Below are 21,723 nucleotides of genomic sequence, written 5' to 3' on the forward strand. Positions count from 1 at the left end.
AGTGCTGGACTGACTGCATCCCTCTATCGACTTGAATGCAAAGAGGTAGGTGCTGGCAATGGAGCCTAAAAACCACAAACCTAGCCTGAGAGTTTTTGATGCTAGACTTTCTTCAGTAATAGTTAAATCTGCACCACATAAAGGGATTGCCTCCTGAATAAGCATGTAAACTTTCAGTGGCTCATGACACAGACAGCCCTTCCTATACTAATTGGCTCTATTTCATTATGTCTAGCCTTTGTTAACTCCTAACCATTCACAGGGGGGAGAAATTGGGCTTTTCTTGTGTGTGTGTGTGTGTGTGTGTGTGTGTGTGTGTGTGTGTAGGGGTGGAGGGAGGAGTGAGGGCATTGAGATAGGGTATGTAGCCCACACTGGTTTACAACCCTCTTACCTCTGCCTCCTGAGTGCTAGGACCATAGACCTGAGCTACCATATCAAGCCGATTTGTGAGTGAAATTCCCTTTTCTCCATCCTTTTGTTTGTTTTTTGAAACTCCATATAGATTTTAGGATTTTTTTTTTCTAGTTCTGTTCATGAGAATTGCTTTGCATCTGCAGATTGCCTTTATTAAAATAGCCATTCTTAGCCGGGCGTAGTGGCTCTTTAATCCCAGCACTCGGGAGGCAGAGGCAGGAGGATCGCTGTGAGTTCGAGGCCAGCCTGGTCTACAAAGCGAGTCCAGGACAGTCAGGGCTACACAGAGAAACCCTGTCTCGGGGAAAAAAAAAAAAAAAGATAGCCATTCTTTACTGTTGTTGGAGCCACCAGTAGTGCCAAGGCTACAAAATGAATGTGGTTATCCACACAGTAGGGTTATCCATAAGACGTGTAAGAATTAAATGAACTAAAACAGGAACTGTTACTCCTACTGCCTAAGCAGTAGGGTTGCCGCGAGTCTGAGGCCAGCCTGGGTTATAGAAGAGATCCCCATTTCAAAAATTAACTTAACATAATTATAGCCTGGTGGCACATGGTGGCAAGTGGATCTCTGAGATCAAGGCCAGCCCGGTCTTCAGCGTTGGTTCCAGGACACCGAGAGCTATAGAGAGAACCCCTGCCTTAGAGGAAAAGAAAGAAAGAAAGAAAGACAGACAAATAAAATAAGAGCCTGAAGGCTTGTGAAGGAAAAGAGGTATCTATGGTACTACATAGTTAGAGGAAGGGCCAAAGCCAGGTCCGATGGCCTTCTCTAGTCTCTACGTGTCCTAGAGTGCACAGCCCTAGGAAACTGAAGCTCACACAGGGTGTGTGATCCGCCCAGCGCGGGCTGTGGGGACTACATTACCCAGCATGCAACCGGAAGAGAGTGGGGGGGGCCTTTCCGTCCGGACTAGGGCCTCACAGGGAGTTTCACGGACTTCTGAGCTCCCTTCTCATTTCTGGTACCACCCACCTCTTCAGGCCTAGCCCCTGTCCGAGAGAGGGAGTGGCTTCGAGGAGGCCCGCGAGATACTCCCTCCTTTCCTTCCCATTGGTCCAGCTTAGCTGTCATTCGGGAGCGAGGAGAACTTTGCTTCTTCATTGGTGGACCCTGTTTGGCGCCAACTAGGAAAGGGGCGGGGCGGGGCGATCCTTGAGTGTGCAGCAATTAACGCTAAGGCCACTTTGGTGGTGTAGGAGGTGAGGGTTGCTTCTCTGCTAGTCCCGGCGGAGCAAGGAGGAAGGGAAAAAAAAAAGGGGGGGGGGGGAGTTCATCGAGGCGGTCGCCACAAGACTCTCGCCCGGCGGAGTTTGTTTGGATTTAATCTTGAGGTTGCAGGCGCCCGCGGGCCGCGCGGGGCTGAGAGGGGAAGCACCGGTGCTTGTGGCCGGCGCCTGCCGAGTCCCCGACGCTCTCCCGTCCGCGCCGCTGCCCGTGGCGGCCGCGTCTCTGACCCGCGGGGTCGTGTTTGTGTTTGACCCGCGGGCGCTGGCGGCGTGGCACGCGGCTGAAGCCGGTGCCAGCGGGGCGGGGCCCGGCGCAGCGGAGGCGGAGGAAGACGGAGCGGGAGTCCGGGCAGGCCCGGCGGCGCCATGGAACTGGGCCCGGAGCCCCCCCACCGCCGCCGTCTGCTCTTCGCTTGCAGCCCCACTCCTCCTGCGCCGCAGCCCACGGGGAAGGTGCTGTTCGGCGCCTCGGCTCCTGACGGTCTGTCCCCTGTCACCAACCTGACGGTCACCATGGACCACCTGGAAGGGCTGGGCAGGTGAGAGACCGGCGAGCGATGCCCCAGGCCGCTGGCCTCCGGTCGGCCCTGGGGATGATCGAGCAGGAAGCAGAGTTTGTCCGGCTGGTTCCGATGCTCCGATCCCGAATGGCCTGGCCAGGGCCCGCCATGTGCACCCCCTCCCCCGGGCGGAATGTTGGGCGGGAGAGGCCGTTCGGATAGTCTAGGGCTATCCTCAGCCCGAGCCAGACCCAGGAGCTGGAGAGGATGCTGGGCTAACTAGCTTGTTCACCCCTTTCAGATTTCCCTGTACTCTGGCTCTATTCCAGGGAGCTTTTGGAATCTACCCCCACGGGGGAAGATGGGTCCTCCTAGGCCCTCTCTCCTACTCTTAGCTGAACAGTCGCGCCGGATCTCTGTTTCCTGTAAGCTTTGTTCCTTCTCAACAAAGAGACGTGGCATTTTCTTGCATTTGTGCAAAATCTATGCCGATACTTGGCCGGCGCGTTTCTTATCTACCGGTCCACCTTCTTATGGCTAGCTCTTTTTACATAACTTTCTATATTGGAAATCTTCCTGGGGTTCCTTAACTTCCAGTTAAGCCCACAAACCTAACTGCCCTACCTCACTAACAAAAACTCATTTCACTGGTTTCCTTTTGTTGCTTTTCCTTCAGTGCTGGCCATTTCTAAATATGCTTTTTCCAAGCCCTTGAAAAGCTGGGAGTCCTGTCCCTAGTGACCTTTGCCCTTACTTAAACCGAGGCTCTCATTTAAGGAAACAACCCAGCATTTGCCACAGGCATGTCCTACAATGTGGTCCAAGGTAGACTCCTTTCTTTGTTCAAATGCCAACTGGGGTAGTATTCTTGGTGGCCATGTGTGAGTGTGGGATGTCCTTGGCTTTGTCTCATAATGATAGTTTGTGGCAGCCTGGCAACCTCATGGCCCATCTTCTGCTGTGACCTTTTTTAGTTATGACCTAGAAATGGCTCATATGGAGGTATTTCTTTTGGTTTCAGCGAGTATGGGAAACCAATGGAGGCGAGAAGCAGCAGCAGTCTACAGAGAATGGGCTCCTCAGAATCGACTGACTCAGGTATTTTTGTCATTTGTGTGTGTGTGTGTGTGTGTGTGTGTGTGTGTGTGTGTGTGTGCGCGCGCGCGTGCGTGTAGGCAGGTCCCTGCCAAGATTAGAAGACATCAGAGCCCCTGAAGCTGGAGTTCCAGGCTGCTGTGAGCTGATGTAGCTCACCTTGCCTCTTGAGTGTTGTGGTTAAAGGTATTTGCTCAGTCTTTGCCATTCATCTTGACTCAGCCACGTGGGAAGCAATAGATTTCATTTTATATATGTGGGTGTGTTTGCCTGCATGCCGTTCATGTATGGACCATGTGGCTACATTTCTGTGAAGGCCAGAAGAGGGTGTCAGATCCCAGAATTGGAGTTACGGGCATTAGCAGCCATGTGGTTGCTGGGCCTTGAACTCAGGTCCTCTGTAAGAGAAGAGCAGCTGTGCTCTTCTGAACCATCTCTCCAGCACTCTTGTTTTAAAGACATGATTTCACTGTACGCAGCAAACTAGCCTCTTGAAATCCATATCTAACTGGTTGTATTTTTCATATCCCTAAATTAGTTGTATTTACTTTTGTTTGTTTTGTTTTTGAGACAGGGTTTCTCTGTGTAGCCTTGGCTATCCTGGACTAGCTTTGTAGACATTGCTGGCCTCGAATTCACAGAGATCTGCCTACCTCTGTCTCCCCAAGTGCTGGGATTACAAGTGTGAGCCACCACAAAAAGTTATATGGGTCCTATCCTATCTGAAAAAGCAGTCAATCTTGATATTAATTGGCCTTGTTTCTCTTGATGGCATTTGCAAGTAGAAGAGGATCCATGGGTGTACTTAGAAAATGTTATTTAACAGAATGTGCGTTATACCATGCTGTGGTTGCACACTGCTTTAATCCCAGCACTACTAGGGAGGCGGATCTCTGAAGTTTGAGGCCAGTCTGGTCTACAAAGTTAGTCCAGGACAGCCAGGGCTGTTGCACAGAGAAACCCTGTCTCAAACAAAACAAAAAACAACAACAACAAAACAAGAGAAAAAGCCAAAAAACAGAATGTGTGTTATTTCATAAGAATTTTGTTTTTGTTTCTCAAAGGTTTCTGTTTAGATTCTCCTGGGCCCTTGGACAGAAAAGAAAAGTATGTATTCATTGCTTTTAAATTTTATACTTAGAAGCCTAGTAGCCGGGCGTGGTGGCTTACGCCTTTAATTCCAGCACTTGGGGAGGCAGAGACCAGCCTACAAAGTTAGTCTAGGACGCCAAGGCTACACAGAGAAACCCTGTCTCCGAAAAAGAAAAAAAAAGAAGTAAGCCTAGTGGCACAGCCCTGTAGTCTTAGCTACTCAGGAAGTTAAGGCAAAAGAATCAGAATTTCAAGGCCTGTCTAGGCAATTAAGTATAAGCCAGTGATAGGGTGCTTGTGTGGAGGATGTGAGGCAGTACATAGGTTTAGTTCTCAGAATCACCAAAAAGAAGAGGAAAGAAACTTGTTTGCCAGTTTTTGGTATGGGATCTTGTTGTGAAAGCCCCAGCTGGCCTGGAGTTCAGATCTGCCTGCTTCTGCCTTCTGGGTGCTGGGGCTAAAAGTGTGTGTGCACTGTTACTAGTAGTGGTCAAACTTGGTTAGTTCTTAAATGAAGTTCTTTATACACTGGATTAGAGCTCTGCAGTTCGCTGTTCATAGAGAGTTGCTTGGATCCTAGAAATACTATTAAGACAATATTGTTTGGGGTGCTCCTGAGACAGGGAAACTGTAGATTGCTGTTCTTGTATATCCTACAGTGAGGACCTGACTTCCCTGTCCTACTCTCATAGGCTAAGCAATGTGAATCTGCTGATTCAACTAACCCTTCATTCTGATATTTACCTTTTGATCTCATTACAGCCTTGAAATTTCCCTGAGGAGAATAAATTCCCTACCTGTAAGTTCCATTGTCGTTTTGAGCTAACGCCTGTAAACTGCCCACGCTAACTGCCAGCTTCCCTACATTTAGGAAGTGGACGTTGCTTTTCTGCATTCTTGTAAGCACTAGCACAAGGCAGTAAGACATTACCCAGAGCAACTTGAGTAGTGGCTGCCTCCTGTGGACTTTGTCCTCAAACCAGGAAAGGTTCTTTTTATGCAAATGTTACTAGGGAGGTGGTATGGCGCTATATTATAGCTGCCAAGAGGGCTACAGGCCTTGGGTAAATAGGTGGAGGACCATTCTGAGTTACAGCAGGGTGGAGCCCTAGGCACATTTACTGGATACATGTTGCAGTATGTTCTAAGCTAGCTCTTCCAACCCCTGCTTCATTTCTTTAAGAATGAAATTTTGGGCTAGAGAGATGACTTAGAGGTTAGAAAAGCACTGGCTGCTCTTCCAAAAGTCCTGAGTTCAATTCCCAGCAAGCACATGGTGGCTCACAACCATCTATGAGATCTGGTGTCCTCTTCTGGTATGTAGGCGTACATGCAGTCAGAACACTATATATATATATATATATATATATATATATATATATATATATAAATAAAATAAATAAATCAATCTTTAGAAAGAAAAATAATTGGGAGCTTTAAGTTTGGTGCCATATGCCTGTAATCCCAGCACTCTGGGAGGCAGAGGCAGATGGATCTCTGAGTTCGAGGCCAGCCTGGTCTACAAAGTGAATATGGGATAGCTAAGGCCACACAGAAACCCTGTCTCAAAAAGCCAAAACATTTTGGCTGGGTTTAATGGGTAAGACCTGTAATCCTAGCACTTGGGAGGCTGAGGCAGGAAGGTTATCTCAAGGTCAAGGCCAGCCTGAGCTTCAGAATGTAACCTTATCTTTAAAAAAGCGAAAGGAAAACTGGGTTTTCCATTGTGTTCTCTTGTGTGAACTCACTTTCTCTTTTTCACTTTGGCAGCAGAAGCTCTTGGGATGTAGCCCAGCGCTGAAGAGGAGCCATTCTGATTCTCTAGACCATGACATCTTTCAGCTCATCGACCAGGATGAAAATAAAGAAAATGTGAGTGTAGCATCATCATGGTAACCCAGAATGGAAGGGAAGCCTCTAAGTGCTTACAAGTGACATGGCTAGGTTGCCACTAAGTTACGGAATCTTGCTTCTAACTAGCTTTGAGAGCTGCCTGCCTCTGCCTCCCATGTGCTGGTATTACAGGCGTGTGCCACCATGCCCAGTTTTCAAGGATGATGTCGTTTATCCAGAGGTCCATGGTCCCTCCCATGACTTTCCCTCTTAAACAGTACAAGGTGTCTTGTCTAGAATGGCCAGGTTGGTGTTGGTTTTGGTTTTGGTTTTCCAAGACGGTCTCTCTATGTTAGCCTTGGCTGTCCTGGACTTGCTTTGTAGGCTAGGCTGGCCTTGAACTCACAGCAGTCTGCCTGCTTCTGCCTCCTGAGTGCTGGAATTCCAAAGGCGTGCGCCACCATGCCCAGTGTCATGCTGGCTGTCTTGGACTCACTTTGTAGACCACGCTGGCCTCGAACTCAGAGTGATGTGACTGCCTCTGCCTCCTGAGTGCTGGGATTAGAGTTGTGCACCACCACACCTGGCTTTTGTTTCACCTCTTGCTCTATTTCCATATTTTATTTTTTATCATTCCCTGCTAAAATGCTAGCGTTTATAACCCTTGCAACTTCTATATTTAATACAAAACCAGTGGCTTGTATGAACAGATTTCATTTGGCTACTTTGGGGGATGTCATGAGGTATCTGTGGAAATGGATCCCTCCTGAATGCTTGGAGCAGTTTGTCAACCTCTCCAGTACTACTGGACCAACACTATATATCTGGCTCTTGGCTTCTCCCAAGGTTGCCTCCTGGATGCTTTGTTTTAAAGGAGTAATAGCACAGGTTAAATAACTTTCTGGCTTCAAGATCTTAGGCACACCATTTAACCTGTAAGACCTAGTTTCCTTACTTGTAAAATACAAACAGTCGGGTTATATTTGATGGTTAGACAAGCTTATGAAGGTACTTAGTACTTAGTAATATAAAAACTGATATTAGCAGTTACTGCTTTTAGTGCTTGATAACAAGTGCTGGTATAACTGTTTAAGATAGCAGGCGTACATTTTTATGCTTATGGGTGTTTTGCTTTCATGTATGTCTGTGTACCGTGTGTGCCTGATGCCTGCAAAAGCCAGAAGAGGGTATCAGATCTCCTGGAATGAATTACAAATGGTTGTAAGCCACCCTGTGGGTGTTAGGAATCAAACCTGGGTCTTTCAGAACTGTGCTTGCTGGGTGGTAATGGCGCACACCCTTAATCCCGGCGCTTGGGAGGCAGAGGCAGGTGCATCTCTTGAGTTCAAGACCAGCCTGGTCTACAAAGTGAGTTCAAGAGAAAGACTGCTGGTGGGAGCAGACCACAGTACGCGTGTGGAGGGCAGGCCAACTTTGAGAAGTCTGTTCTTTTTCCACCATGTGGGTCTTGAGGATGGAATTCAGATCTTCATGCTTCTCAACAGGTGTATTTATCTGCCAGCCATCTCATTAGCCTAGAGCTGGTTTTTATAGACAGTAGAGAATATATCAAATTTGTTGTTTTGCAGGAAGCATTTGAATTTAAGAAGCCAATAAGACCTGCATCTCGTGGCTGCCTGAATACACATGTCCATGAGGAGAGTAAAGATCTCTTCACACACAGGCAGAACTCTGCCCCAGCTCGGATGGTATGTGTCTTGGCTTTCTTCCTGCGGGGGGAGCTCATCATGGGAAGAGAACTTACAGGACGGCATGTGTGTGCTGTACCACCTGAACCTTGGTAATGCATGCCTATAAGCCAAGTACTGGGAAGACGGAAGCAGGAGGAATTAGGTGGAGTTACCTCATTTGGAAGATTAGAAAGTTTAACTAGAGAAGTTGATTTATTTGTTGAAAGGCATGTAAACAGCAGGCTGGAATTTAGCTGTAGATTCCCTAGTACATGGTGACAGTTTGAAAATAGTTCTGAAATTGAATATATTTGGTGGGTACTTAGGAATCAGAATGTCAAGATTTTCTGCGATTGCTTGATTCTTCTTTTCTTTCCTCCCCCACCCCCCCCCCCCCACCTCCGCCCCCCCCCCCCCTTTTTTTTTTCTTTTCTGAGACAGGGTTTCTCTGTGTAGCTTTGCCTGTCCTGGACTCGATTTGTAGACCAGGCCGGCCTTGAACTCACAGAGATCTGCCTGCCTCTGCCTCCCTGAATGCTGGGAGGCAGCTGAAGGTGTCAAATAGATGAATATGGCCTTGGTAGCCTCTTAAGCATCAGTTTCCTTTTACTAAACATGCAAAGGATTATTTGGATATGTTAGCACATGTAGTCCCAACTACTCCAGGAGCTGAGACAGGATGAACATTTGTGACTAGGAGTACTTAGTCTCCAGGAAGAAAGAAGGGGTTGACTAGTAGTGTGTGGTGTGGCTTAGATGGGATTTTATAGTTGTAAAGATTTTGTTGATGTCCCTCATTTATGTTGAATCATTTTTATTTTTAATTATGTGGGGCAAGGTGGTATGTGCACATGAGAGCAGATGTCTGAGGAGGCCAGAGGCTGGAGCTACAGGCAGCTGTGAGCTGTCTGAGGTAGATGCTGGAAATCAAACTCAGCTTCTGTGAGAGCGATATTTGCTCTTAACCACTGAGCATCTCTGTCATTTTAATCCAGAAGAGGTGGATTAGAGGCTAGGCTGGGTAGTGTGCACCTGCAATCTCAACATTGGGAGCTGGAAGAAAGAGGTTCATAGCTGTGAGCTCAGCCTGGACTGCCCTGTCCCCAGAAATAAAAAAGGAGTAGGGTAGACTTCGGAACAGGTTCCCCTTGTTTCCATCTGTCTGAATGGAGTTTCATAGGCATTCTTGAACATTCTTTGGTTTGCTATTTTGTGATCTCCATAGACACTTGTATTTTCAACAGATGTATACTCTCGCAGCCTTCACATGGTATGTATATGGCTTTGGTTCTCGTTGCAAGAATTGTTCAAGAGCCAGGGAGTCCATGCCCTCTTCAGACCTCACAGTGCCAGGTTCACACATGGTGCACATGCATACTGTTTGTTTTGTTTTTTAAAAGGTTTCTTTATCATGTATACAATATCCTGCCTGCAGGCCAGAGGAGGACACCAGATCTCATTATAGATGGTTGTAAGCCTCCATGTGGTTGCTGGGAATTGAACTCAAGACCTTTGGAAGAGCAGTCGGTGCTCTTAACCTCTGAGCCATCTCTCCAGCCCCTTGTTTTGTTTTTTAAAGCAGTCCAGCTAAGCAAATCAAAGTGGACTAGAGTTCTTGCTAACTTTGTCTTTCAGCTATCTTCAAATGAAAATGATAGCAGTGGATCAGGACATTTCAGTCCTCTCTTTACAGCCCAGTCACCTGTGAAAGCCACTTTGTCTGATGAGGATGATGGCTTCATAGACCTTCTGGATGGAGAGAATCTGAAGGTAGCACTGGGGGTGTGTGGGGTGTACCTACTCATCCTAACCACCCTGGAGAAGTAAGCAGTTACTCGGGGTTTCAGCTGACTGAATGGTAGTTCATATTGTGAGAATTTATTGAGACTCTTCTCCCTGCTTGACTAAATCCCGTTTTGGGGTAAGAGGTCAGATAATACTGGTAAGCTCTTCTTCCCTCTCACCCTGGGACACAGCCAGGCTTTCAGGAGTAGGGAAGGATGGGTGTGTCGAGTCACTTCTGGACTAAGATATGGCATAGCGGCAGAGCAAATGCCTACCTAGGGTGTGCAAGGCTAAGAGATTTTGGTTCAGTGCCTTGTACCAACAAAAAAAGAGATACCAGCCTGCCCTGGTGGTCCATGCCTGTAATGTTAATATTCAGTGTGCTGGACGGAAAGAAGTATTGCCATAAGCCAAAAGTTCAAGACCTACCTGTGCTACACGTTAACGTTCTATCTCCAAAAACAAAACAAAAAGCTTCTTTATTCAGGAGAGTTACATGCAAAGCATTTACACTAACACCAGTCTCCTCTGGGTCCTTTTTTTCTCAGCCCCTCTATTGGGTCTATTTTAAAGCAGTTTTTCTCTTACTCTAGAATGATGAGGAGACTCCGTCATGCATGGCAAGCCTCTGGACTGCTCCCCTTGTCATGAGAAGACCTACAAACCTTGTAAGTTATTCTGGTATGTGGAGTTTTGAGGAGTTGAGCCTTTAAGCAAAGTACTCCTTAACTATGTTGACTGGAATAACATGGGACTTAGGACCTGGGTTTTAGACTAATTGCTATTCAAGTGGTCAACTTTTAATCCAAGGTGGATCTGTCTCTTTTACCCTAAGGGCAATCAGTGCAGGCTGTTTGACTCCCCTTTGCAGTGCAGCTCCAGCAGCAGCTCCAGCACTCGGGCAGTGTTAAAGAGAGCAGACCGGTCTCATGAGGAGTCTCCTTGGGGAAGCACAAAGCGGAGGAAGAGCATGGGCAGTCCTGTGAAAACAGATGCTGTAGAGCCAGCCCAGGAGGTCAGTTAAGTTCTTTTTTGGTCTAGAGAGATACCTGCCTTTCAGATCTCAGCATTTCTATTTGGTGGCCCTGTCCTTACCAAACCTTACTACTTTTTTATTTCTGAACAGTTTCTCTATGTATCCCAGGCTGTCCTGGAACTTACTTTGTAGACCAGGCTGGCCTTGAACTCAGATCCAGCTGCCTCTGCCTCTTGGGTGCATATTACTCAAGTGCTTGGTCACCAAGCTCCATCTCTGCTCTAATGTCTATATTATTTATTTAGGGATAGGGCTACATACCACAGTGCACATGTGGCAGTCACAATACAACTTGGAGACAGTATTAGCATGTTCTTGTTGGATTGGCATGTTTCACCAAGCAACTTAGGCTATCTTTTTTTTTTTTTTTTTTTTTTTTTTTAACGTTCCAACACTGGGACTTTTGGCAGGTTTTTTGTTTTGTTTTGCTTTTTGTTTGTTTGTTTTTTGAGACAGGGTTTCTCTGTGTAGTCTTGGCTGTCCTAGACTTGCTTTATAGACCTGTTTTTGTCTTTTGAGACAGTGTTTCTCTGTGTAGCCTTGGCTGTCCTAGACTTACTTTGTAGACCAGGCTAGCCTCAAACTCACAGTGATCCACCTACTTCTGCTTCCCAAGTGCTGGGATTAAAGGTGTGCACCACCATGCCCAGCCCAGCTTGATCTTTTAGCGCGCGCTTGTGTGTGTGTGTGTGTACACATGAACCTGTTTATAAAATAGAGTGCCTCCACCTTCGGATATTACTAAGCAAAGGATGGATATATTTTGGTTTAAGGCAGAACCTATGTAGCCCAGGTTGACCTTAAACTCAGGATCCTTTTGCCTCCTGACTGCCAGGATTTGTGCTTCTTTATTTATTTTTGAGAAAAGGCCTCAAATTCATTCTGCTTCTCAAGTGCTGGCATAACCAGCTTCTTTTTACTTTTCTAGTGCAAGTGCATACCATAGCAAATATGTATAGGTCAGCTATTAGCTTTCAGGAGTCTGTTCTAGCCTTCTGTCGAGTAGGTTCTGGGAACCCAATTTAGGTCATTTGGCTTGGCAGCGGGCACTTTTACCTACTGGGCCATCTTGTTGCCCTGCGTCTTCTTTTATTTTATTTTTTTAATTAAAGAGTTCTTTTTTATTATGTATACAGTATTCTGCCTGCATGTATACCTGCAGGCCAGAAGAGGGCATCAGATCACATTATAGATGGTTGCAAGCCACCATGTGGTTGCTGGGAATTGAACTCAGGACCTCTGGAAGAGTAGTCGGTGCTCTTAACCTCTGAGCCATCTCTCCAGCCCCCTGTGGCTTCTTTTAGTGGGAAATCAGGTTTACATAAAATGCTGTGTCCTCTAAGCACATCTGTGCGACAACGATCCTCTAAGTTGATTTTAGTTTTTTGAGACAGGTTTTCTCTGTAGCTTTGGCTGTCCTGGAACTCCCTTTGTAGACCCGGCTAGCCTCAAGCTCAGACCCACTTGCCTCTGCCTCCCCAGTGCTGGTATTTAAAGGCGTTCACCTTTAAAAACCTAAAAAAGAATTCCCTACTTTTTAATTGATTTTTTTATTTCCCTACTTTTTACTTTTTAATTCCTTACTTTTTAATTGATTTTTTTAAAAGAAAGTTCACCTTCAAAGACTGCTCTGTCTTGGTGTCTCAACTTTCACCTGACAGGCTGGGCTTGGCAAAAAAATCTTTTGGTTTTTTGAGACCAGGTTTCTCTGTGTAGCTTTAGCTGTCCTGGACTCACTTTGTAGACCAGGCTGGTCTCGAACTCACAGTGATCCGCCATACTCTGCCTCCCGAGTGCTGGGATTACAGGCGTGCTGCACCACGTCTGGCCCTTTGGCAAAGAATCTTAATGTGCCCACCCACCTCCACCCTCCTTTTTAAAAATACTATTTGGGTGTAAGACCTGTGTGTGCCATGGCATGGGTAAAGGTCAGAGGACAGTGTTCTAGCATTGGTGCGCTCTCTATCATGGGTTGAAAGATTCACAACTCTGTCCTTGGAAGAGAGAAAGGGGAAACAAAAATAAATGGTTGCTTCAAAGTCCCAATCTTCCTTTATGGATATAAGTGTTCAGGTTGCCTCTAGATTACCAGTTCTCAGGAGTGCTTACACAGTGGCTCCTTGTGTAGCTGTTCAGCAGTGCTGTGCCAGCCTGCCAGAAGAAAGCCCAGCTCACAGAAGGCTATTCATTTACAAGCAATCCAAATATCTTTACAACTGAGATTCGTGTTTTCTCACAAAAACTTCCTTATCAGAAGTTCAGGGGTTCTACTGAGATAAAGTAATTATGTTTTATTTTGTGAGACACGTGACAATGGTCTTTTGTTTTGATGTCAGGTCCGGTTTTTATTATAAGGCAGATTCTTGCCATGTATGCCTGGCTAGGCTCAAAATTGTGTCAGTCCTGCCGCCTCTGGGATTACTATTTCTCACTTGATAGTTTTCATTATGAACAATAAAAAAGGAAAGGTGCTGGGTATGTTGGCATGCCTATAACCCCTATTGATTCTGAATTTGAGACAAACCTGGTCTACATTAGCGAGTTCCATCTCAGCCAGAGATACATGGTAAAGTCTGTCTTTAGAAATGATAGGGTTTTTTTTTTTTTTTCAGAGCAATTCAATTAGTTAATGAATAGTAGGGTCTATCTTTTTCCTTCTAATTCAATCATATTAGAGAATCCTTTACTTAATATAGGCATCCATATTTCAGTTTCCTCCTTTTGACATGGTCAAGGTAAATGTTTTCGTCAAAACACTGGTCTTACTCTCTACCTTTGATTTGTTACAGCTTCTACACCAGTCTTTATCCCTGGCATCTTCCCCGAGAGGAACCATTGAGAACATTTTGGATAGTGACCCAAGAGACCTTATAGGGGATTTCTCCAAGGTAATTGCAAGCAGAGGTACCCTACTTGAAAGGTACTGGCAAGTGGGGTGGGGATAGCTAGAACCCCACTTAGCCTTTCCCCTTCAAGGTGGCTCCTGGGATGCCTCCAAGGCAGTAAATTAAAAAGTTGAAGGGTCCGTGCGTGGTGGTGCACACCTTTAATCCCAGCACTTGGGAGGCAGAGGCAGGTGGATCTCTATGAGTTCGAGACCAGCCTGGTCTACAAAGTGAGTCCAGGACAGCCAGGGATAAACAGAGAAACCCTGTCTCAAAAAAGAAAGAAAGAAAGAAAAAGGAGCAGTTGAACTTCTCGTGGCGAGGTACATTTTGGTCTTTGAGACTTGCAAATTCAGTGGTTTCCTGTACGGTTACCCACCTCCACTGTGACCCACAATGCAGGTTTTCTGGGAAGTGGGCTTCTGACTACGGATAGATAGTCAGGTGCATACAGCCGCACCTTGAGTATTTGTGTGGAAACAGTGTCTTGGAAGGTCCATGTTTGACCCTAAATTGTTCCAAATGTTCAGAGCCATGGCCATGGAGGGAGTGAGTCTTGAAGGAAGTCATGGTGAGCTAAGATGAGATGGAAGCAACTGCCTTTAAGAAGTAGGGTTTGGGAAAGCCTGAGCCTGAGCTGTTGACACATCAGTCAACAGGTGGGTTTTGAAAGAGTGGGCAGCTGGGTGTGGTGGCACATGCCTGTAATCCCAGCAGTTGTGGGGCAGAGGCGGACAGCCTGGTCTACATAGTAAGTTCCAAGACGATGGGGCTATATAGAGAGACACTAAGTAAATAAATAGAAAGAACAGGAGGTTTGAGGGAAAGAACAAGCAAAGCCCTTGTGTAACTTTAAACTTGAATTGAAGTTGTGGGCGGTTTGTCTGTGGTCATGGGTATGGACTTGCTTTTTATTCTGCCTGTTGTCCTCTAAGTAGCATTGATGTCTGTCTGTCTGTCTTCCTTTAGATTTATTAATGTATGAGTGTTCTGTCTGCATGTACATCTGCAGGCCAGAAGAGGGCATCAGATCCCAGTATAGATGGTTGTGAAGCTAGCATGTGGCTGCTGGGAAATTGAATTCAGGACCTCTTGGAAGAGCAGACTGCTCTTAACAGCTGAGCCATCTCTCCAGGCCTCTTTCTTTCAATATTTCTTATTATAATTTAGACTACATCCCGATTGTTACCCCCTTACTTGTATCTTCCCGTTCCCCTCCCTCCCCTTTCCCCTAGACCTCTGACAGAAGGGAATCTCCTCCCCTACTATATGACCATAGCCTATCAGGTTCCGTCTAGATCGCCTGTTTCCCCTTCCTCTGTGTGCGGCAGGGCCTCTCCACCAAGGAGAAGTGATCAAACTGTGGGTGCCACAGTTCATGTCAGAGGCAGTCAGGCACCGCCCTCCCCACAATTGTGGAGAATGAGCTGTCTATTGGCTATATCTGAATAGGGGCACTAGGTTTACTGCATGTACTGTCCTTGGTTTGTGCAGTCGTTTGTGCAGGCCTCCTGGGTCCAGATCTGCCATCTCTTCCTTCCTTCCTTTCTGTTTGTTTTGTTTTGTTTCAACACGGTTTTTTTCTGTGTCGCAAGTCCAGGCTGGCCTTGACTGCACAGCAGTCTGCTTGCCTCTGCCTCCCTGAGTGTTGGGATTAAAGGCATGCACCACCAGGCCTTGCTGTCTTCCTCTTTTTTGTTGTTTTTGTTTTTCAAGACAGGGTTTCTCTTGTAGTCCTAGCTGTCCTGGGCTCACTTTGTAGACTACGCTGGCCTCAAACTCAGCGATCTGCCTGCTTTTGCCTCCTGAGTGTTGGGATTAAAGGCGTGTGCCACCATGCCTGGCTTGTGTTCCTCTCTCTTAAGGTTGGGCCAAGATTGCTTTTCCATTCTTACTACCTAACACCATACTAGGCAACCAGGTGTTCATCGAATGTGCAAATTGTCTCACCTCCAAGGCCCAAAGGACCTCAGATACAGTTCTCCTGCCTCAGCCTCCCAGTGCTGGGGTTATGGTATAGAGTGCCATTCCCACTCCCTCATGGTGTTTTTATTTGTTACAGAATCTCATATCCCAAGTTGGCCCCAAACTCACACTCAGTTGGGGTTGATCTTGAACTCATGATCCTCCTCCCAAAGAGTGTTCCTAGAGACCTGAGCCACCACATCTACTCTCCTTGCTGCGTGTATGTGTATTTGCTTTTGTTTTTCAAGACAGGGTAGCCCTGGCTGTCCTGGAATTTGCTCTGTAGACCAGGCTGGTCTCGAACTCAGAGAGTTGCCTGCCTCTGCCTCCGGAGTGCTGGAAGTAGAGGCTTACGCCCCTGCTACTGCCCCTTCTCACTGCAGTTTTAATGCGTTTCCTACTCTAGCTTCTAAAATGAGAGGTCCTAATAAAAACAGAATAAGTGCCATGTGGCTATGGTGACACCTTCAATCTCACACTCTAGCAGTGATGGGGGAGGGGGTGTGTGTCTGAGTTCGAGGCCAGCCTGGTCTACAGATTGAGTTTCAGCATAGCCAAGGTTACACAGAGAAACTTTGTCTTACGAAACAGGGGTAAGCCGGGAGTGGTGGCGCACGTCTTTAATCCCAGCACTCGGGAGGCAGAGGCAGGCGGATCGCTGTGAGTTCGAGGCCAGCCTGGTCTACAAAGTGAGTCCAGGATGGCCAAGGCTACACAGAGAGACCCTGTCTCAAAAAACAAACCAAAAAAACAAACAAAGAAACAGGGGTAAGAGTCGGGCGTGGTGGCACACGCCTTTAATCCCAGCACTCGGGAGGCAGAGGCAGGTGGATCGCTGTGAGTTCGAGGCCAGCCTGGTCTACAAAGTGAGTCCAGGCTGGCCAAGGCTACACAGAGAAACCCTGTCTTGAAAAACCAAAAAAAAACCAAAAAAAAAAAAAAAACGGGTAAAAAAAGAAAGAAGAAAAGGGAAATCACCTGTGGTTTCCGTGTTCTAATCTAGTTTAAGGATTACTAGTTCCAAACCAGCCTCACCTCTACATGTAATAAGACTCTGCCTCAGAGGCCAAGCATAGTGCTTACTCCTTTAATCCCAGAAGCAGACACATCTCTTGAGTTTGGAGCCAGAAGTCTATATGATGAGACTATATATCCTTAAACAATAACAGTTAAAAATCCAGATGTCAACTAAGTGCATAGCAAGGTAATTAGTATATACTGTTCACTTATGCTGCTTGTTTCTGGGTTTGTTTTTTGAGCTGCTTCCTACCAGCTGGGCCCCAGGGTAAGTTTGTTTATAAGCTTTGACTTTCCCCTAAATATCGTCTATTTCTTTTTTTTTTTTAAAGGGTTATCTCTTTCATACAGTCTCTGGGAAGCATCAGGATTTGAAATATATTTCTCCAGAAATTGTAAGTCAGGCTTGTGGAACTCACTCTGGTTGGGGAGTTGGAATCTTGTTACCCAGCAGCCAACATTGATGACCCCCCCCACCCCTTTCTCTTCATTCTGTCTTCATAGATGGCATCTGTTTTGAATGGCAAGTTTTCCAATCTCATTAAGGAGTTTGTTATCATTGACTGCCGATACCCCTATGAATATGAAGGAGGTCACATCAAGGTTCGGACTCGTAAGACTTACTCTCTTGGGAGGCTTAGCGGTGGGATGGTGACACCTCTCAACTGATGATGAGGATTTAAAACAAGCCAGTAGATGTGAACTGAGTGAATGTCTCCCCCAGTTCCACCCCACTCCCTCATACTATCTGTGTCAGAGCATGTGTAGGTGGCATACCTGATGTCTAAGCTATTCGGTGCAGCCATAAAGGATTCCATAGCATTTGAGATGCTTAAATATGAATGTTTGAGGACCCTAGGGCTCCTGACTAAAAGAAGCCAGTCTGGCAACATGTCCTGATGCCCATCCCAGGCCACTGCTGTTCAGTTACGCTGTCCAACGTGAGGAGGGACTTGTTAGAACACATGTTTCTAGAAAAGAGGTGGTCTCGCTGGGCATGGTGGTACATGCCTGTAATCCCAGCATTTAGGGAGGCAGAGGCAGGTGGATCTATTGAGTTAGATGCTAGTCTGGTCTATGACTGGAGTCCAGAACAGCCAAGGCTACACAGAGAGACCCTATCTCAAATAATAATAAAAATAAAAGGAGCTGGTTACACCACTTTACATCTTAAAAAGCAGTATGATAAGGGGAGTTAACTTCTAGCTTTATGAAGTGGCATTTAGAATTTTCAATTCTCACACGTGTTACTGAATGCCCAAAGTATATAGACCTCTACAGAGAAAGCCTCTTTGAAATACCAAAGGCAGGCCGGACGGTGGTGGCGCACGCCTTTAATCCCAGCACTTGGGAGGCAGAGGCAGGCAGATCTCTGTGAGTTCGAGGCCAACCTGGTCTACAAAGTGAGTCCAGGACAGCCAAGGCTACACAGAGAAACCCTGTCTCCAGGGTCGCGGGGGAGAATACCAAAGGTAGGTGGTCTGCTGGACTGCTATGCTATGAGACCTGCAGAGCCACTAATTGGTCTCAGGTGCAGGCTCCTTTGCTGAGTCCTTGCAAGCGTAGCTCAGCAGGTGTTCATAATGTCTGGTCTCTTTGCAGGGTGCTGTGAATTTACACATGGAAGAAGAGGTTGAAGACTTCTTACTCAAGAAACCTATTGTACCTACTGATGGCAAGCGGGTCATTGTTGTATTCCACTGTGAGTTTTCTTCTGAAAGAGGCCCTCGCATGTGAGTACCACAAAGAATCAGGCTTTGGGGCAGAGGCTTCATGATGATGGAGAGTGGTAGTGTGTGCTTTTTCACTAGGGCCGTGGCATATCATAGCATCCTGTTGTGTGCATCACAAGTCATTCCGATGCCTCAGCCTACACGTAGAAACCTGGCCTTTGTGAAAACAGTCATTCCTTTCATAACACTTTCCCTTAGTTGTGTTTATCCAGTGATTTGTCTTGCAGATAGCTGTTTTGTTGTTGCTGTTTCGGAGTTGTCGGTTCTTTTGTTTTTGTTTTTTTCCTCTCAAAGAAAAGGGTTTCTCTGTAGTCCTCGCTGTCCTAGAACTCACGTTTAGGCCAGGCTGACCTCAAACTCCCAGAGATCCACTTGCCTCTGCCTCCCAAGTGCTAGGATTAAAGGCGTACGCCATCATGCCCAGCTTGTTTGTTTGTTTGTTTGTTTGTTTGAGACAGGGTTTCACTATGTAGCCTTAGCTGTCCTGGACTCACTTTGTAGACCAGGCTAGCCTTGAACTCCCAGCGGATTTGCCTGCCTCTCCCTCCCAAGTACTGGGATTAAAGGTGTGCACCACCATGCCCGGCTAGTTGATGAGCTTAACCTTACCTTTTCAGTTGTGCTGAGCATGGTAGCGTACACCTTTAATCCCAGCACTTGGGAGGCAGTCAATGATAACAAACTCTTTAATGAGATTGGTAAACTTGCCATTCAAAACAGATGCCATCTATGAAGAGAAAGGACAGAATGAAGAGAAAGGGGGTCAGTGTTGGCTGTCAGGTAACAAGAATCCAACTCCCCAAATATTAAGCCCAGCACAAGCCTTATCCCAGCCTTTGGGAAGCTAAGGCAAAAGGATTGGGAGTTGAAGGCCACACCGAGCTACATGAGCTCCTGTCTTCAAAAACGTACTGACCGGCTGGGAGTGTGGCTTGGGTCTGATAGAGCGCTTCTCTCATATTGTGATGTCCTGGGCTGAAGCATCAATTTCAGTGCTCAGGCAGAGGCAAGTGGATCTCAGAATTCAAGAGCAGTCAGGACTACATAGTGACAGAATCAGATTTTATCACACACAAACTCACCTGTGGCACGCCTTTAATGCCAGCACTAAGGAGGCAGAGGCAGCCTGGTCTACAGAATGTGTCCAGGTCAGCCAAGGTGACACAGAGAAACCCTATCTGGAAAAACAAAGCAAAGCCTCACCTTTAACACAGGAGAAGGAAGCCAGGCTTGGTGGTACAAGACAGAAGTGGGTGGATTGCTGTGAGTTCGAGGCCAGCCTGTTCTTCAAAGCGAGGCCAGCATAGCCAAGGCTACACAGAAAAACCCTGTCTGGGAAAAACAAAAACAAACAAATGAGAAATTAACAGTAGCAGGACCTGAATGCTCACACCTGAATGGAAATAGCAGGCTTGCTTCCCAGTCTCAGATTCTCCATACAGATGCTCTTCTAAGTACTTAGAGAATGTTAGCAATAACAATAACACCTGTTACTACCCTGCCTCAAAAAAAAAAAAAAAGTTTAGGTCACAGGTGGGAAGGACATGGGCCAAAGAGCAAGGAGACCAAAGTGGGGGGAATGAGATGCCATGGGGGACAGCACACATAGGATACTGAAAACTACAGCTTGTACACAGGTTTAGGCAGAGATCTGCCTGCCTCTACCTCCCTGAGGGCTGGGATTAAAGAAAGAAAGGTGTGTGCTGCCATGCCAGGCTGAGATGGAAACTATCATTACTCAGTCCCACCATGGGGTTCTAATAGCTGTTCTTAGAAGTAGAAGGCCTAGCCTATTTAAGGGCACAAAAGGAAGAATTCTGTTTACATAAAAGGAGCTGAGTGGGGGACCATAGGAAGGAATAGAGAGCCATTGACTAGGAGCTATAGCTACAGGAGTGTTGAGGAGACAGGTGGATGAAGCACCCAGACCACCACTGTTCTTATTGACTCTGTTGTCTCAGGTTCCTATACTGAAGCGGGTGGCCTGACTTTTTCCTTCATTCTCTTCACTAGGTGCCGATATGTGAGAGAAAGAGATAGGCTTGGCAATGAATACCCAAAACTCCACTACCCTGAGCTGTATGTCCTGAAAGGAGGATACAAGGAGTTCTTCCTGAAGTGTCAGGTGAGACACCTGTGAGCGTGTCTCCAGCTTCCATGCTGGACCAATGGTTGTTGTGACCGCTGCTCACCAGGGGTCTGAGGGCAAGATAAGCTAAGGACCAGGTCCTCTCTCAGCCTGGCAGCTCTGGACAATGAGGAAGCCAGATTGTGTGTCTTGACTTTGTCCTCTCCTGTCCCTTCAGTCTTACTGTGAGCCTCCCAGCTACCGACCCATGCACCATGAAGACTTTAAAGAAGACCTGAAGAAGTTCCGCACCAAGAGCCGGACCTGGGCGGGGGAAAAGAGCAAAAGAGAGATGTACAGTCGCCTGAAGAAACTCTGAAGCCATGTGACAGCAGCCTGAGCTTCCCCTGCCTCTTCCCTTTTTCCTTCGCTGCAGAGCAGTAAGCAAAGGGGTCGGCTGTGCGGTGGTACGTGGAGAAAGAACTGCGGCTTCTGTGCCTTGAACCTGTCTCCTACACTCCCAGGTTGGAGCCCAGCGCATGCTGTTAAATTCTTCTGTCCTTAAGACTCCTTCCCTGTCAGGACTGTCTGCCAAGCTGGACATGGTGCAGTGCAGACTGGAGTGTATACTCTGGAGCATCGTGTCAAGCTGCTCTGACTGAGTATCCCATGAAGAAGTAGTTGGGGCCTTATTGAGCAGACCCTGGCCTCCTGTCATGAGGAGAGAGAAACGACAGAAGTGCTGCTGGCCAAATACCAAAGATAGGCTGGAAGGGAAAGGTCCTCGTGAATGACCCATAACTTTAATTTATTCAGCTTCGTCAATTATTTTATTATTTTTAAATTCCTCAAAACGTTACTGCTTCATTAAGTCAAAATACTGCCATTCTAGGTAGTTTTATCATCCTAGAAACTACCTCTACTTTTAATTTAAAAAAAAAAAAAAAAAAAATGGGGCAGGAATAAAGAAAAGGCAAACCTGTTAAGTTGTGGACAGCGCTAGGAGCTCGGTCACCCCTAGGAGGCTCTGTGGACTGGGATTGCTGCTACTCAAAGTCAAGGACTGAGATGCTGGTAAGAACCTGCACCAGATCCAGGCTTGGCTATAGGACATAAGCTAACCATTCCTGACCTACCTCTATCCTTTGTGATGTCCTTGGGGAAAAGTCTTACCTCTACTCCTCACCTTGTGTCCCCATGATCGTGGTTGGTGTAGGAGTCACAGGAAAGCACTTGAGACAGCTTCCATCAGGCCCCCCTGGCCAGTACTGGAATGCTGTAGTGTAGGTGCCTCAAGGTGTGAGTGGGGAGGCATGAATGAGTGGAATCCACAGGGTGAGGGGGGAGCATGCTCACTGAATGTTCTTTTTAAA

The 21,723-nt window shown here is 46.7% G+C and overlaps 1 protein-coding gene across 3 annotated transcripts; it reads left to right on the top strand.

Moving 5' to 3' along the window:
* Positions 1-1,854: 1,854 nt before the first annotated feature.
* Cdc25a (cell division cycle 25A) lies at positions 1,855-20,949 on the top strand. 3 transcript variants are annotated; one of them, XM_051140276.1, is made up of 15 exons: positions 1,855-2,189; positions 3,172-3,248; positions 4,310-4,352; positions 5,100-5,136; positions 6,108-6,209; positions 7,760-7,879; positions 9,497-9,631; positions 10,240-10,314; positions 10,518-10,661; positions 13,472-13,570; positions 16,882-16,944; positions 17,054-17,152; positions 18,152-18,282; positions 20,296-20,407; positions 20,589-20,949. In XM_051140276.1, exons 1-15 carry the CDS (start codon positions 2,017-2,019, stop codon positions 20,727-20,729), a joined length of 1,551 nt encoding a protein of 516 aa, XP_050996233.1. In that variant the 5' UTR covers positions 1,855-2,016; the 3' UTR covers positions 20,730-20,949. The 3 variants fall into 3 exon arrangements, with proteins under 3 accessions (XP_050996233.1, XP_050996232.1, XP_050996231.1); XM_051140275.1 differs by having other exon boundaries at positions 1,859-2,189; positions 6,111-6,209; positions 10,482-10,661; XM_051140274.1 differs by having other exon boundaries at positions 1,875-2,189; positions 10,482-10,661.
* Positions 20,950-21,723: the final 774 nt, after the last annotated feature.

This window comes from Acomys russatus, chromosome 32, assembly GCF_903995435.1.
Source record: "Acomys russatus chromosome 32, mAcoRus1.1, whole genome shotgun sequence".
Taxonomy (NCBI): domain Eukaryota; kingdom Metazoa; phylum Chordata; class Mammalia; order Rodentia; family Muridae; genus Acomys; species Acomys russatus.